Below are 15,903 nucleotides of genomic sequence, written 5' to 3' on the forward strand. Positions count from 1 at the left end.
GACAGTGGTCTCACCTTCAATAACCACATCGCCACAACAATCAGGAAATCCTATGTGGCACACCTCATCACTAAGGGCTTTTCATGCAGAAAAAGGAGGTCATTGTCCCACTGTACTCATCCCTCATTAGACCCATTATAGAATACAATGCTCCATTTGGTATGGACCTCTCAAGACACCTGCAACAACTGGAAAGGCCGCAGAAATACTTCACTAAAGGAATCACAGGCCTAAAGCAGATGCCCTATGCTGACCGCCTTAAAAACTCCAACTACACTCTGTTGCATATCGTCTACTCCGAGGCGATCTTTGCTTAACATACAAGGCCATGTCAAACCCAGAGCTGTTGGACATGCTATAGACTGCCCATACATGTCAAGCAGCGCGTCTCTTTGGCCCTCTTCAAAAGGAACCTTGATGACTGGATGGGAGAAAGGAAATTCACCCTGGGGATCACGTCAGTCGCCCTGCTAGACAGGGGTCCAGGGAAGTAAATAGTGTTGGAAGAATTAGCTAGGGAATTGTTATGGCTACGCTTATACAGGCCCTAGGGCCAATAGCCTAGTATCAACCTATGAACATGTGTCTCAGAGATTGCCCCTTCTTCTAAACAGACTTCCTTCTCACATTAAGCAGAGCCCTTCCCTGGCCCTCTTCAAACATAATTTGGATCAATGGATGGGGAATCGCAAATTCACACAAGGCCATGCTTATGCCCCTTATGGATGGGGGCAATCTCAGAGATACTCAATGCACAGGCACAAATCCATGCCATCCTTTTGCTCCTAGGGGCAATACATTGGGTAAAATCAGGTTATATTTGGCTAGGTTTGTAAGGGCCCTTAAGCCATTAGCCTAATAGGTGTTGATGGTAGTAACAAGGGTAACTTGGCTAGGCTTGTAAGGGCCCTAGTGCCATTAGCCTAGTAACTTCTTCTGATCCTATGAAAACCTAGACAGCCAATGTAACGTAACTAGAAACAAAAGTAACACAGAAAATTAGAAAAATAAATTTCTAATGACCATTCCTAAAGATAAAAACAAAAGTAGAGAAAAAAAGAAGTTGCAGAAACAGAAAACACAAACTGCATAACAGGAATAATGTATAGTAGGGGAGAGCATAATCATAGATTTTAGTGACTCCTGGCATGAGTGTTTGGTGACAGAACTTGCAAGCATGGAAACGTAACCACATCCCAGATGTTTACAACTACAAAGGAAGTAAAGCAATTGAGAAGACCAACTGATTCCTACAAGAGTTCAATAAAAATCCTTAAGACTCGGTCAGAATCTAGGTTTGTGTGTGTGATAGCAATCCCTGTTACAGTGGCCTGGAACTACAATTTTGAGCCTGATAAAAAGTACTACTGTTTCACACCTAACAAGTAAATATACCTTAAAATGTTGTGCAAGAGATGGCTACAAAGACAAAAAAAAAAAATCATACATTCAGTGCTAACTTTACCCCCCCCCAGGACCAATCACAATACCAGTAGATTTGCCAGGCACCCAGTACTACTGCTGCATAGGTTAAAACAGCACTGTCCAAGGCCAAGAATACAGCTTCTATGGACCTGACAGTATCCCTGGCTGTGTTCTACATGAACTACAGAGTGAACTGACACCTCACCTGTGTGCTCTGTTCAATCACAGGCTTTGCCCACACCGAATGGCGCACTACTACAGTAACCCCTCGCCACAAAGGAGGAGCGACTACAGACCCCGGGAACTATCGCCCCATTAGCCTGACGAGTCTGATATGTAAAGCTATGGAATGCATCATCATGGACCTAATAAACAAACCTCCTACAGTCTTTGGCCACTAGATGGCGCCCTTGTCCTAGATCTATCATTCTGTCTTGAAACACAGCTCACAAGAATATAGTATTCATAGCTTGTTGACTTATAGTCCCACTCTATCCCTCTATCTTTTTACTCTATATCACTTAGCTACCCTGCCCTCTATCCCTACCATCAAGGCTCCTACCTCCCACCTTTCTCCACTTACACTTACCTTAGCAATCAGCTCTCCACTGATTGTTCTCCCAGGGCTCATTCCTTCTGTGGCTCTACCCACTCTGTTCGCCCTGCGGGCTCACTCCGCTCCCCTACCGTGCCCCCAATTTCCACCCGCCCCCCCCCAGTGCATCTACATTTATACACACTAACCACACCCCCTATCCATACAACCAATCACATCCTCCAACCCCTTAAAGGGCTACAACCCGCTTCCACTAGTCATTATCTTACTAGACTAACTGTGCTCATCCCTGTATACTAACCTACACAAAATACTTCTACAATGCCACCTAACACTACCCTTATACACTTGAAACCCTTAATCCTACTTTCACTCCTACCTATTTTAGCTATACCTTACCTACCTACTTTCTATGAACACCTTAACTGCCTACACTTTCATAACCCCATGAAGCAAACCTCTACACCAGCACGTATCATCCCTCATAGCCATAATCACACATCCTATCCACCGAAGTATTTATCAGCCAAATTTTATAGACTCACTCACATTACATACTACAGCCCTAGAGCTAGGAAACCCCAGAACCTAATATGTAAAGGTTTAACTCTCACTCTGACAATACAAGTCCACTCCCTAATTGATGGTGACATACACCCAAACCCTGGCCCAAATTCTACCACTACCACAGACCCTAACACCCCAACTTCTATTAACACACACCTGCTTACCAGACCCCCTAACTCTCTCCTGATAGCCCATCTCAATATTCGAAGCATAAATAAAAGTTGCCCACCTACACACCCTCATGGATGTACATTCATTTGACATCCTCTGTCTCACTGAAACATGGCTCAAGCCAACAATACAAGATACTGCTGTTATTCCCCCAGGTTACAGTAGCCTGAGACTTGACTGTAATGCTAAGAAAGGTGGAGTAGCTATTTTATATAAATCTGAATTACAAGTGACCTCCATAGACTCTAAACTTCCACTAACTAGCAATGCAGAAATTCTTATCTCCAAAATTCAACTCAACAAATGTAAATCCATTTATATAATCTGTATCTACCTTTCCCCAGGCAACAATATCAACACCCGAGAGGCTATCCTAAGTTGGCTGTCCACCACCTACCCAAAGAAACCATAATTCTTGGCTACTTTAATATAAACCGGAGGTGTTGTACATCTGAACAGCCTTCTACCCATATCAATCTACATGGTTTTACGCAAATCATTGCATCCCCCACTAGAACCAATAAACATAATAACAATGACAGCACCCTAGATTGGATTCTCACAAATAGTCATCACCAATCTTACAAAGTAGGTACCCTCCCTGAAGATATAAGTGATCACTCACTCACCTTCTTAATCAGGTATAACAGTGACATCCCAAACTCAACCATTTATAAGAAAATAAGGTCTAACAAAAATTTTAACCCCAACAGCTTTCAAAAAGAACTCGTAGCTTGCGACTGGTCACCCCTGAAACACCTACCTTTAAAAGACGCCGTTAAATACTTTAATTCTAAATTTTTAACCATTCTAGACTACCATGCCCCAACACGGATAATTAGAAGTAGGGCTAAACCAGCCCCACGGCTCTCCAAAACTACCAAACAAAAAATCCTCCATAGAAAAACTCTGGGCTAGCTGGCGGACAACCAAATGCCCAACAGATCAACTAAAGTTAGACAATTAAAAAATGAAACTAAAAAAGCCATATTGTTAGATAAAAGAAACCTTTACTGTCACCACCAACAAACCCACCGAAATAAACCTCAAAAATTCTGGTCTGGTATCAAACTTTTACACCCAGTTTGCTCAATTACACCCACCCGCTCAGGCTCTAATCTCAACAGCCCTAACCAAATTGCCAATTCTTTTAACACTTTCTTCACAGACACCATTCAATCTCTGGCAAATCAGCTATCCCCTGACACTATATCTTCTTACACTGATATCCCTAACAGCCCCCCGCTATTTCAATTCCAACCTGTTCCTACATCCCTTGTCTGCACCGTTATTCAGAAACTTAAAACCATCACCCTCTCTGCAGACCTACTACCTGCAGAATACCTGCAAAAAATGCTAAATCTATAGCCTACCCCATATCCATCCTCATTAACAGAACTATTTCTGAAGGAACTATTCCATCAATCTGGAAAATCTCACATATCACCCCCTGCATAAGATGGTAATTCTAGAGATTTTTCTAACTATAGGCCTATAGCCATATTATCCCCATTGGCAAAAATCATGGAGAAGTGCATTCATAAGCAACTATTAAACCACCTACTAGAAAACAACCTACTGGCTACCTGCCAACATGGTTTCAGACCATTTCACAGCACTACCTCTGCTCTCTTATCCATCCACTGCATTAATAAAAATCGTAATAATGACACTCTATCTTCCGCCCTCTTCATTGATCTGTCAAAACCCTTTGACATGGTCAATCACCAGCTACTCAAACATACTTAAAGCTTCTCACTGGATCCACGGCTACTCATAAACATACTTAAAGCTTCTCACTGGATCCACTTGCTATACAGTGGTTCCAATCCTATTTAATAACAGGCAACAGGCTGTATTATGGGAGAATAACTTGTCTTCCCACCTCCCAATTGCCCTTTGTGTCCCTTAAGGCTCCATATTGGGCCCTCTCCTCTTTTCTATTTTTACAAATGACCTACACTCTGTATTACCTCAAGCTACCTGTATCCAATACGCGGATGATTCCGCATGAATATGCGCAGCCTCTTCACCATCACAACTTCCGTCCCTAACCCAAGACGTGTTTAGCACAGTAGAGAATTGGCTCCTTCACCAATGTCTCATAATGAACCCAAACAAAACAAAAATGCTACTATTCACTCCTACCTGCACAGCCTCCCCACTGAACTTCACTGTTACATCTAGCAATGGTACTACCATATTTCCCGATTCTACCACAAAACTACTTGGAGTACTAATCGATAGTAACCTTACCTTTTGAGCCCCATATTAACAACACTATAAAAACAGTAAACAAGAAACTAGGTTCCCTCTATTGGATCAAACCCTTTCTGACTCCACTAGCCAGGACCACTATTGCCCGCACCCACTTAATCTCAACCCTACTATATGCATCTCCTATCTATACTAAACTATGTAAAAGCAATCTGAACAAGCTGGCTATCTCCTACAATAATACTGCCAGATTTGCCACTGGGTCTACCTATAGAACCCATCATTGCAACAATCTTAATCAACTAGGATGGTTAGAGTTGTCAAATCTTATTCTATTGAACCAACTAACTATTGCTCATAAGATCTTGTATCAACCTACAAATACTCCAATACTCTCTAACCTAATCACCCCCTACAATAACCTGAAGACCCTGCGCTCATCAAATAAATTACTGGTACAGATAGGTAAAACCAACAATCTGGCCAGAGACTCTCTGTTCTCTAACACAGTGGGTAAAACCTGGAACATCCTCCCTAATGACCTAACCTCCTTACCCTCAATTACCCTATTTAAAACCAAACTCAAACCATACCTTAAATCACAATGATTATGCCCCTGTGAAAAAACAGACCATCTCCCTTGTCTCCAGACACTAATCTTCTTACTCGCACAAACTCTTGTGTAACTTTTTAGTTTTATAGTGCTCTATTTTACTTACTTTTATATATTTTTGTATGTATATCCATACTTGTTATGTAACTAGGAATGTTTTTTCTTACCCATAAGCTAAAATGTAATGAACTGTTATAACTTGCCAAAACTTGGTAATGTACCTGTGTTTTGTAAATACTATTCTGATGTGCGGAGCTTTTCTCCCCGGGCCTCCCCTGAAAATGGACATATATCCAGTTGGACCAGCGTGGTCAACAAATGTAAAATAAATAAATAAAATAAACAAGGATATAGGGAATCACCAAACTCTGGCTCATACACAGTTTGGTTTTGTGACGGGTAGATCATGCCTGCTCAACTTGGTTGACTTCTTTGCATCAGTCACCAGAGCTGTGGATGAAGGTAAGGTGGTTCATACAGCCTATCTTGATCTGGCCAAGGCCTTTGATACCATTTCCCACTCAGGAATCATAGAAAGACTTACTAAGCTAGGCATCAACCCCTATATCACTAGGTGGGCTGCAAACTGGCTCACAGATAGAACCCACAGTGTGAAATTAGCTGACTCCAAGTCAGACTGCCGACCAGTCACGAGTGGAGACCCACAGGGTTCAGTCCAGGGTCCTCTCCTGTTTGGTATCTACTTCTCTGAAGTCCAGGCCAATACGAAGGGACTCTGGCTGACAAAGTTTGCAGATGATTGCAAGTTGGGAGCTAGCTCCCATGTGATGCTGACATCCTACAGAAAGGCCTCAATGAGACCAACGACTGGTGTCAGAACCATGGCTTTAAGCTCAATGCCAAAAAATGTCTCTTCATCCCCTTTGGGAAAAACCTGGTTCCCTTGCATTACCACATTGATGGTAGTCTACTGAACCCAGAAGGTGTTATAAGAGATCTGGGAACACAGGTTGACAGCAACCTCTCTTTTGACCACCATGTTGCCACTGTGGTCAGAAAGTCCTTCTATGTGGTACATCTCATTACTAAGGGTTTTGCATCCAGGAAGAAAGAGGTCATTGTCTCCCCTCTACTCTTCCCCCATTAGGCCAATAATAGAGTACAATTCCCCATTTGGCATGTACCTCACTAGACACCTGCAACAAGTGGAGAGCCCACAAAAGTACCTCTCAAAGAGGATCCTAGGCCTTAAACACTTGTCCTATATGGACAGACTCAAAATTCTCTGTTTCACATCGCCTACTTAGAGGTGATCTCTGCTCGACTTACAAAGCCATGTCTGACCCAGCTCTGTTAGAAATACTACATCTAAAGAAACACAATCCCTCCGCACCATATGCTCCAGAGACCTCAATCTCACTACCACAATCAACAGAACATGCTGGAGGGACAGGTTCATAACCCAGACACTGCTCATGCTATGGAATAGACTTCTCATACATGTCAAGCAGAGCACCTCACTGGCCCTCTTCAAGAGAGATCTTGATGAGTGGATGGGAAATAGAAAATTCACCCTGGGGATCACTCCAGTGGCTCTACTCGACAGAGGCACTAGGGAACTAAGGTTGGGTGGCACAATGCCAGGGTAATCCTATGGGCTAGGCTTGTAAAGGCTCCAGGGCCATTAGCCTAGTACACACATATGATAACCTATATGGCATTGTCACAAATAGAGGTTTGTCAAAAAACAATAAATTCACATTCCTATTCACTGCAAATATTCTTCTCACCATAGTGCAGTATACATCCTCATAAAATTACATCACCATTTACTTCTTGCTCCAACTTCTAGCCTTGGCAACACATTTCAGTTTCCTCTTGCTATATTTACTTATTCAATCATTTCTACAGTACATTTCAAGTAGCATACTAAAGTATCTCTGACAAGGGACAGTTACTGCGGAGTCTGCCAACAAACACCTTTGCTGCTTCTGTAGTCTAGTCTGTTTACTACTCAAACTGGACAAAGCTGAAGCACAAAAACGTCACAACTACAGAAATAGTAGTGCTCCCCTATGACTAAGTCCATGAGATGGTAACTCGGACGAAAGATCCATCCAATCATTGGCTTTTCAAGTGAATAATCTGCGAGGAAATGTAAACAGTTGTGGCTAAACTATAGCCTTGATAACAAATGAAAACAATGTCAGCTGCAGCGTTTATACCTTCCTAGTACTAATAATCTCAGCACATTTAGTATTCATTCCACACACAAACATAAAAGAAAGCATATGAAGGCAATCACTGCTAATATTACTCTGACCAACAGCTAAATTAATTACCACAGACATTCACAATGTCAAATTCACAATGTAAAACTGTACCTCCATCTGTTCATCTTCCTCTTCATCTTCATCTTCCTCACTCTCGTCACTCTCTTCATGCCCTGCTTCTTTCACTATCTTCAGTTCCACACTAGAATGTGTCCGAGAGAGCTGAGCAATTTTCTGCCTGACCTCTCCTTCTTTGCCCATTCGACACTGGCTAAAAAACGTACAGATTTGCAGAGCCACCTAATCAATGACAAAAGTTAAACTAATCAAGCTCGCTTTTAACAAAACTCTGAACGTCGTAACAGTCAGAAATACTTTATCATTCTCTTTATTCATCTGTGTCCCCTGACTGCTTGACATTCTCAGAGTGCATTCGCCGCAACTGTGTCATCTGATTTTCCAATGTATATGGGCTGGCTGACACCGTTTCTCCATGACAAGACCTTCAGAATGATTCTCCAGAGGGTGAAACTTGATAGAAAGGGCTGGGATAATTTAAGGAAGTGTAGTGGTTAATGGTACGGTGCCTATGAAGTTTAGGAATCATTCTTTCATCCTAGTTCTTTACTGAACTTTCTCCTGCCTGGAGTTTTCTACCATTAAATGATTCATCAGCATTAGTGCTGACACAAAGGCATTCGTCAGTGTAAGACAGCACCCTGAACCCTTAAACAGAGCAATGCAAAACAATGAGCTTGGCCACTTGGTGGCAGATGCACCATCACGGATGGAAATAATAGGCACTAAGAATGAAGAGCAGTGACAGAAGAATCCGCCCATTCCAAAATTAACAGTCACATGGTGAAGGGCCAAAAACTAACACTGATACAAATAAGCATTTAACAAACACCAATTTAAATGAACTTTACTGTTAAACCTCAAACAGAAAGAAAGGCTGAAAGAAATGCAAAAAAGTAGGAAAAAACAGATTATACAAATAATGGCCGATTCCTAGCTGGTAGACAGCAAGTATAGTACAGTTGTGTACCTACCATAAATGTAGATGTTCAAGTATATTCACTGTTGCAGTCATTACACTTGGGTTATCCTGCTGGCAGGCTATCCGCAGTCGGCCTGAATTCCAAAGTCCTGGTCCGGTGTCGGTTGCTGTCGCCTCTTCCCTGATGTCAGAGCGCCAGGGGTATAAAAGATGCAGCCAACGCCATTTTAGTTAGTTTTTCTTGCCCCAGATGTCAGGTGCCCCCAAAACGGTAGGCTAAAAAAACATTGCTAATAAAAGCATGCACTAACATAAACAATACCTTCATCTACAAGCAAATACACCACATAGATTGTATACGATAGAGAAGTACAGAAAAGTCCCAGCAAAGAAGGGGGTATGGTAGGTGGGTAACCTGGACTGCAACAGTGAATACAGTCGAACATCTACATTTATGGTAGGTACACAACTGTACTATGTTCATCGTGTTTCACTGTTGCAGTCATTACACTTGGGTTGAATCCCAAAGCTGAGGTAGGGCGGCTGGGTCTAAGTTGAATTAGGAGTGACTATAAGGCCCTGCAGAACTGCAGTGGCAAAGCCTGCTCTGGATTTAGAGTAGAGTAAAGAGGCAAGTGGTAGTGCTTAATAAAAGTGTGCACTGAAATCCAAGTTGCAGCCTTCAAAATATCCTTGGTTGGTACTCCTCTGAGGAAGGCTGCTGAGGTGGCTGCTGCCCTGGTAGAATGTGGTCTAATGCCCTTAGGCACTGATTTGCCATGTTGTGAATAGCAGAAACGAATGCAGTGTCCTATCCATTTTGAAATAGTCTGCTTTGAGATGGTCTTTCCTTGTGATCCTGCAGCATATGCCACTAAAAGTTGCTCAGTCTTTCTGAAAGCTTTAGTTTTGATAAAGTAGAAGCGTAGCTGTCTGTGTATGTCCAAAGAATGCAGAAGTCTCTCCCCTTTATTCTGTGTGTTTGGATAAAAAGTAGGCAAATTAATGGTTTGGTTAAGAACCACACTGGACACTACCTTAGGCATAAATGTTGGGTTTGTTCTTAGAGAAACCCTGTCCGGATGAAGATAATAAAAGGTTCCACAGCCATTAATGCCTGTAGCTCTGAGACTCTTCTTGCTGAAGTTATTGCTAGGAGCAGAGCTGTTTTCCATAAGAATTTTATCTCAGCTGTATTGGCTGGCTCAAAAGGAGGCAGTGTGAGTTTTTCCAAGACAAAATTGAGGTCCCATACAGGTATTGGTGCTCTCCTTGGGGGTCTTGTGTTTTTGGCCCCCCCTGAGGAACTGCCTAAGCAATGGATGTGAAAAAATTGGTGGTTCTGTATTGTAGTGAGCTGAAATGGCAGAGGCATGGGTCTTAATTGATGAGAAGGATAGGCCTTTGTCCAGCATCTCAGTCAGATATTGTAAAATCTGAGGAATATTTGGTACAAGTGTATCAATTCCTTGCGCCTGGTTCCAAGCACAGAATCTCTTCCATTTTTCTGCATAAGATTTCCTGGTGTTGGGCCTCCTGGCCTCCAAAATAATATCCATAACCGCTTTAGAGAGAGGTGTATTCTGAATGGTTACACTATCCGCCATGCAGCTAGATTTAGGGTTCTGAGTTGGCTGTGCAGGATCTGATTGTTTTGTTGGGTCAGTAAATGAGGAATTTGAGGCAATGTCCAGGCAGGGCCTTCAGACAAGCTCCTTAGGATTGGGTACCAGTGTTGGCGAGGCCAATCTGGGGCAATCAGTATCATTTGTGGCTTCTCGTCTGACCTTTAGGAGTACCTTGGGAAGGAGAGGCAGTGGAGGAAAGGCATATACTGTAAGGGTGTTCCAGCTGAATGACAAAGCATCCACTTTCCATTTGTGATACGTCCTTGTGCAGAATCTCTGAAGTTGGCAGTTGTGAGGGGAAGCAAAAAGTTCTATGTCTGGGCATCCCCATTTCCTTGTTATCATGCTGAAGATTTGTGGATCCAGTTTCCACTCATGAGGGTCCATGAGGTTTCTGCTTAGTTCGTCTGCCAGTGCATTTGTTTTTCCTGGCAGGAATTGTGCTTGCAGGTATACTTGGTAAGTCAATGCTGTGTTACACAAAATCATGGCTTGCCTGCAGAGGGGGTAGGAATGTGTGCCCCCCCCCCCTGCTTATGTACCACATGACTATGGTGTTGTCCGTCTTTATCAGCAGTTGTCCTGGATGAAGTAGGTCCTTGAAGGCTGTCAGGGCATTTTGTACAGCTAGCATCTCTTTTTGATTGATGTGAAGATGCCTTTGGCTTGGGGACCATGTGCCCTGAATACATTTTCCTGCCATGTGGGCCCCCCCAGGCATAATCTGAAGCATCTGTTGTTAGTGTTTGCCTGGCTGTGGGTAAAGTGAATGGCTGTCCCTTGTTGTGGTGACAGGCCTGTGCCCACCATCGGAACTCCTGTTGTAGGCAGGGAATGAGTGAAATTATTGATTCCAAGCTGTGGCAATGTTGAGTCCAAACACTTTTTTAGATACCATTGTAGTTTCCTCACATGCAGTCTTGCATATGGAATTAGCAGAATGCAGGAGGCCATGTAGCCCAGAGCCTGCAGAATTTTTCTTGCAGATAACTGGGTCTTTGTTGCCATGCTTTTGAAGTAAGAAGTCAGTTGCCTTTGTCTGGCGTGAGATAAGCCATCTGGGCAGTTGTATTTAAGCTTGCACCCAGGAATATTATCTCTTGAGAGGGTACTAGTTTTGATTTATTTTCGTTTACTGTGTACCCTAGGCAAATTAGTAATCTTTTTACAAACGCCAGATGCTTTAGTAGAATGTCTTTGGTCTCTGCTTGAATAAGGCAGTCATCCAAGTAGGGATATATTTGAATTCCTCTTTGTCTGCAAAATGCAATTACTGGTGCCAGGCATTTTGTGAAGACCCTGGGTGCAGTAGATAAGCCAAAGGTCAATGCAGAGAATTGGTAGTGCATTGAGCCAGCTATGAATCTGAGGTATATTTTGCAAGACTGTCTGATTGGGACATGCAGGTATGCCTCTTAGGTCCAAAGTTACAAGCCAAGCTCTCTTGCCCAGCATAGGCAGAAGCTGCTGCAGAGTCAACATTTTGAATTTCGGAATGTCCAGAAAAGTATTTAGAATAGACAGGTCCAGAACTGGTCGCCATACTTTGTCCTTTCTTGGTACTAAGAAAAGTCTTGAGTAAAATCATTGTCCCTGATCTTGTTGAGGTACTGGCTGAATAGCCCTCATGTCCATGAGAAATGAAACTTGTTTTTGTGCCTCTGCCCATTGATTGTGTGGCAGGTCTGGCATACCTTTTGCCTTTGGAAGGGTGTGAAAGTGGAACCTGTAGCCCTGAGAGACTATATTTAAGACCCATTTATCCTGGATGATCATGTGCCAATTTTGTGAAAAAAGTGCTAGCTTTCCCCCTAAGGGTGCTGCCAAAAGATAAATGCTTGGCATTGGCAGAGGGAAGTCATTGGGACGGTTTCCTATATGGCTGTGATTTGTCTTCTCCACTTTTGGAGGTAGAAGCACCCCATTGTTTGGGCCTGTATGAGCCCTAGGGCTGTTGTCTGCGTCTAGGGCATCTGTATCTGCCTCTTTGTGGCCTGTCTGACACGGGAAAGGACCAATTCTTAGAAGGCCAGTTCCTGCTAAATCTGGGTGGCTGTACCTGTAAGAAATCCTTTACTGTCTGCGTAGATTTAGCTTTATCCTCCAGTTTCTTCAACACCTCTTCTGCCTTAACACCAAATAAAGTATCATGCTGCAATGGAGCATCCAATAATTTTGCTTTAACATATCAGGCAGAGTCTGTTCCTTTAACCAAGCATGCCTTCTAATGACAGAACCTGTTACAGCAGCCCTGCAAGAGGCCTCCAGTGAATCATAACCACATTGCAAAGTATGTTTTCCCACTTGTTCAGCAGCATGCAATAAATCCTGCATTTCCTTGTTCTCAGAACATTCAGAATTTGTCAACATTTTCTGTTTAGCAGAGACATTAAGTATTGCTGATATTTAAGCATATGAAACTGACAATTTAAAGCCCTTACAGACAATGTAGCAGAAGTGTAAACTTTTTTTCCCCATCTGTCCAGTGCCCTAGAATCTCTATCTGAGGGGACAGGGTTTTTTGCAGTAGCAGCCTTGACCCCTTTGGGACCCTGAGAAATAGTTTCTGGGTCAGCAGCAGGGTTTTTATATAGAAATTTATGTGAATCTGGTACCCTGTAGTATCTGTCTGGCTTAACAGGTGCAGGAGGTAAAGAGTCAAGAGACAGGCCTGACTCTGAAAATACATCATCTACAATGTCTAGAACAGGTGGAATAGCAAGAGGTCTGTGCTGAGGTAATAAAAGAAAGCCTCCGAGCCTTTTCTTAGAGTCTGAGTAATCTTGGCTCTCACAGTGGAAATGCTCCCTCATGGTATGCAAGGTTTACCCAAATGAGTAATCCTCAGGAGAAGCTGATGGAATAGATTCTTCAGCATCAGAATCCTCATAGGGAGGAACAGAGTATCTCTGTTCTGAAGAGGAGTCAGAGGAAATGGAAACCTGATCAGAGGAATCATATTCAGTGTCTTGCCTAGGCCTCCTATCAGGAGGGGAATGGGAACCCCTGATCAAAGTAATTAGGTCTTCGGCCATTTTGAGCATCTGTTTCTTAGGCATGGAAGTCTGTCCTGGAGAATGCTGTACTTACTTCCTAGTCTTTAAAACTGTTTTAGACTTTGTTTTGGAAGCAGAAGTTGGCTTGATATAAAGCGGCTCCGGACCCATCTGAGGGATTAGTTTCCGAAGGCCCAACACCTTGAGTATCCAGAGGTCTAGTTGTCTCCACGTGGGAGTCGGAGGCGGCCTGTGGGTCTGAGGTAGCGGGTGTCAGGGGCTGTGAAAGCACCTCACTGAGAACCGGCGAACTGGCGACTGGCCTAGAAGAGGCTTCGTCGTTGGTTTTGGACCTCGGATGCCTGTCTCTTTCTTTTTCCCTGCGCTTTTTATGAACTCCGGTCGCCGGCTGTTCCGACGGCATTATGTAGTTAAACTTTCGGCCAAAGTAATGAAAAGCAAAATCGTACCGATGCTTAATAGTGCATTGGTTAAATCTAGCACAAAATGACAACTAGCAGCATTGTGGTCAGGGCCTAGGCAAGGAATACAGTAAGAATGAAAATCCTTATGAGGTATTTGCTTCCCACAAGAAATACAATTGTTAACTTTTTCTGACATCGGTCTGAAACAAGAAAAGTTTCCCCAATGGGGTACTTAGCTTTATAGAAGACTTCTGAGATTTTCAAAATTGAATTTCAGATCCGGAGTCGGCCGACCGTCACTTGCGAACTGCTTTTGCTTCGGGCACCGCGCAGCAAGAAAAACTGAAGAAAATAGCGTCGGCTGCATCTTTTATACCCCTGGCGCTCTGACGTCAGGGAAGAGGCGACAACAACCGACGCCGGACCAGGACTTTGGAATTCAGGCCGACTGCGGGTAGCCTGCCAGCAGGATAACCCAAGTGCAATGACTGCAACAGTGAAACACGGTGAACATCCACAAGTTCTTGCCTCAGTATCCCCGAAGTGATACTGACAACCAGTTAATTCTCTGATATGGTATGCGAGAGATTTACACAATGTCACTGGAGGCAAAGCTCTCACATAAAAGTACTCCTAATGTCAATAAGGTTTGTCAGTAGCACACATGTTGCACCCATCACGTACAATTCAAAGTGAGCATATAAACCCACATTTGCTGAGGCACTTACATGTAACTTTCGTAAACCACAAAGACCTCCTAGATGAAGTGCACATAACAAATACCCTCAGCAGCCCCAAATGCACTCTTTCAAAACAACACCCACATCAGCACATAGAGCTACATCTCATGCAGCCTCTAAGCTCATAAGGCAAGTCACCACACAATCCAACATTATAGTCAATGGAGACTATTGTGAGACACACTGACATCCCATTCACCAGGCTGAGTAAGGAGAAAGTTACTGTCAAGCTGCTTATCGGGGCTAGGTGCCTCCAATTACACATGCACTCAGGCCATTGAACCACAATTACCAATACGACTCAGTCATAGCTCATGTGGGAGTACATGACCTGAGACGTGCCTCCCTAGATTATATGAAGAGAGACATCGTGGAGATCTTGGAGTGTGTGTCTCAGGCTGGTATGAGCCCAGCACTGAGCAGCATTCTACCTTCTCCAAGGATGATACCACAATATGAACAAAAGATGATTGACTTCAATAATTGGCTTAGTTTCTGGTGTCATTCCAAAGGGGTGCAATATTTGTCAACATAGAATGAGATGGTCAACAGACCATGCTGCTTTGCCAGGGATGGTCTGCACCTCTCTCCTCTAGACTTTTGAATATTGGCCAAAACATTGTCTTCCCCCATAGCGTCTTTTTTTAGGTGATGTCAAACAAAGTACTTCTGACAAAGCAAATCAAAACAAAGGTTACTGCTCAATGCTAGGAGTCTTAAAAAACTCCACTCCCTAGAAGCTCTCTTTAACGTAGAGAATGCTGATGTCTGTGCAGTCACTGAGACATAGTTTAAAGCTGCAGAGAGCACACCAACAGTACAAGGTTATAATGCCTTCCACACATTTAGGCCAGCTACTTCACAGGCAGGGACTAAAGGTGGAGTCGTCTCTATTTATACCAATAAATAAATATATTTCAATTCTGGTCAAACAGGACAATGCACTTGAGCTGCTCCATGTTCAAATCACCATAGGTAAAATCCATTACCACTTCCTTGCAAGCTATAGGTCCCCCTCTATGACAGAGGAAACCCATACCATGTATTTAAAAACTTATTAGAAACACTAACCATCTAATACCATATTCATGGGTGACTTTAATTACCCCACTATTAACTGGGAATCCTATACGACACCAAATGTACATGCGCAGAGATTCCTAGATTTTGTAAACACCAACTCCCTAGGCCAGATAGTCAATACATCAACCAGGGGTGCAACCATACTGGATGTGGTCCTCACCAATATGGTAGACTGCTGCACATCCTCTACTGTAATGCCTTCCTTGGTAAGGCCAGACCACAAAATGGTGTCCTTTGAAGTAAAAATA

General features: G+C 43.1%; 1 protein-coding gene across 2 annotated transcripts in view; it reads right to left on the reverse strand.

The window, feature by feature from the left end:
* Positions 1-15,903, reverse strand: part of TSR2 (TSR2 ribosome maturation factor) — a 112,609-nt gene that overhangs the window by 5,760 nt on the left and 90,946 nt on the right. For both annotated transcript variants that reach the window (XM_044089058.1, XM_044089059.1), the window contains one exon: positions 7,895-8,083. In XM_044089058.1, coding sequence (XP_043944993.1) covers positions 7,895-8,083 — 189 coding nt within the window. The remainder of the gene's footprint in view (positions 1-7,894; positions 8,084-15,903) is intronic.

Source organism: Protopterus annectens, chromosome 12.part0 (assembly GCF_019279795.1).
Source record: "Protopterus annectens isolate FY-2018-M chromosome 12.part0, PAN1.0, whole genome shotgun sequence".
Lineage (NCBI taxonomy): Eukaryota > Metazoa > Chordata > Ceratodontiformes > Protopteridae > Protopterus > Protopterus annectens.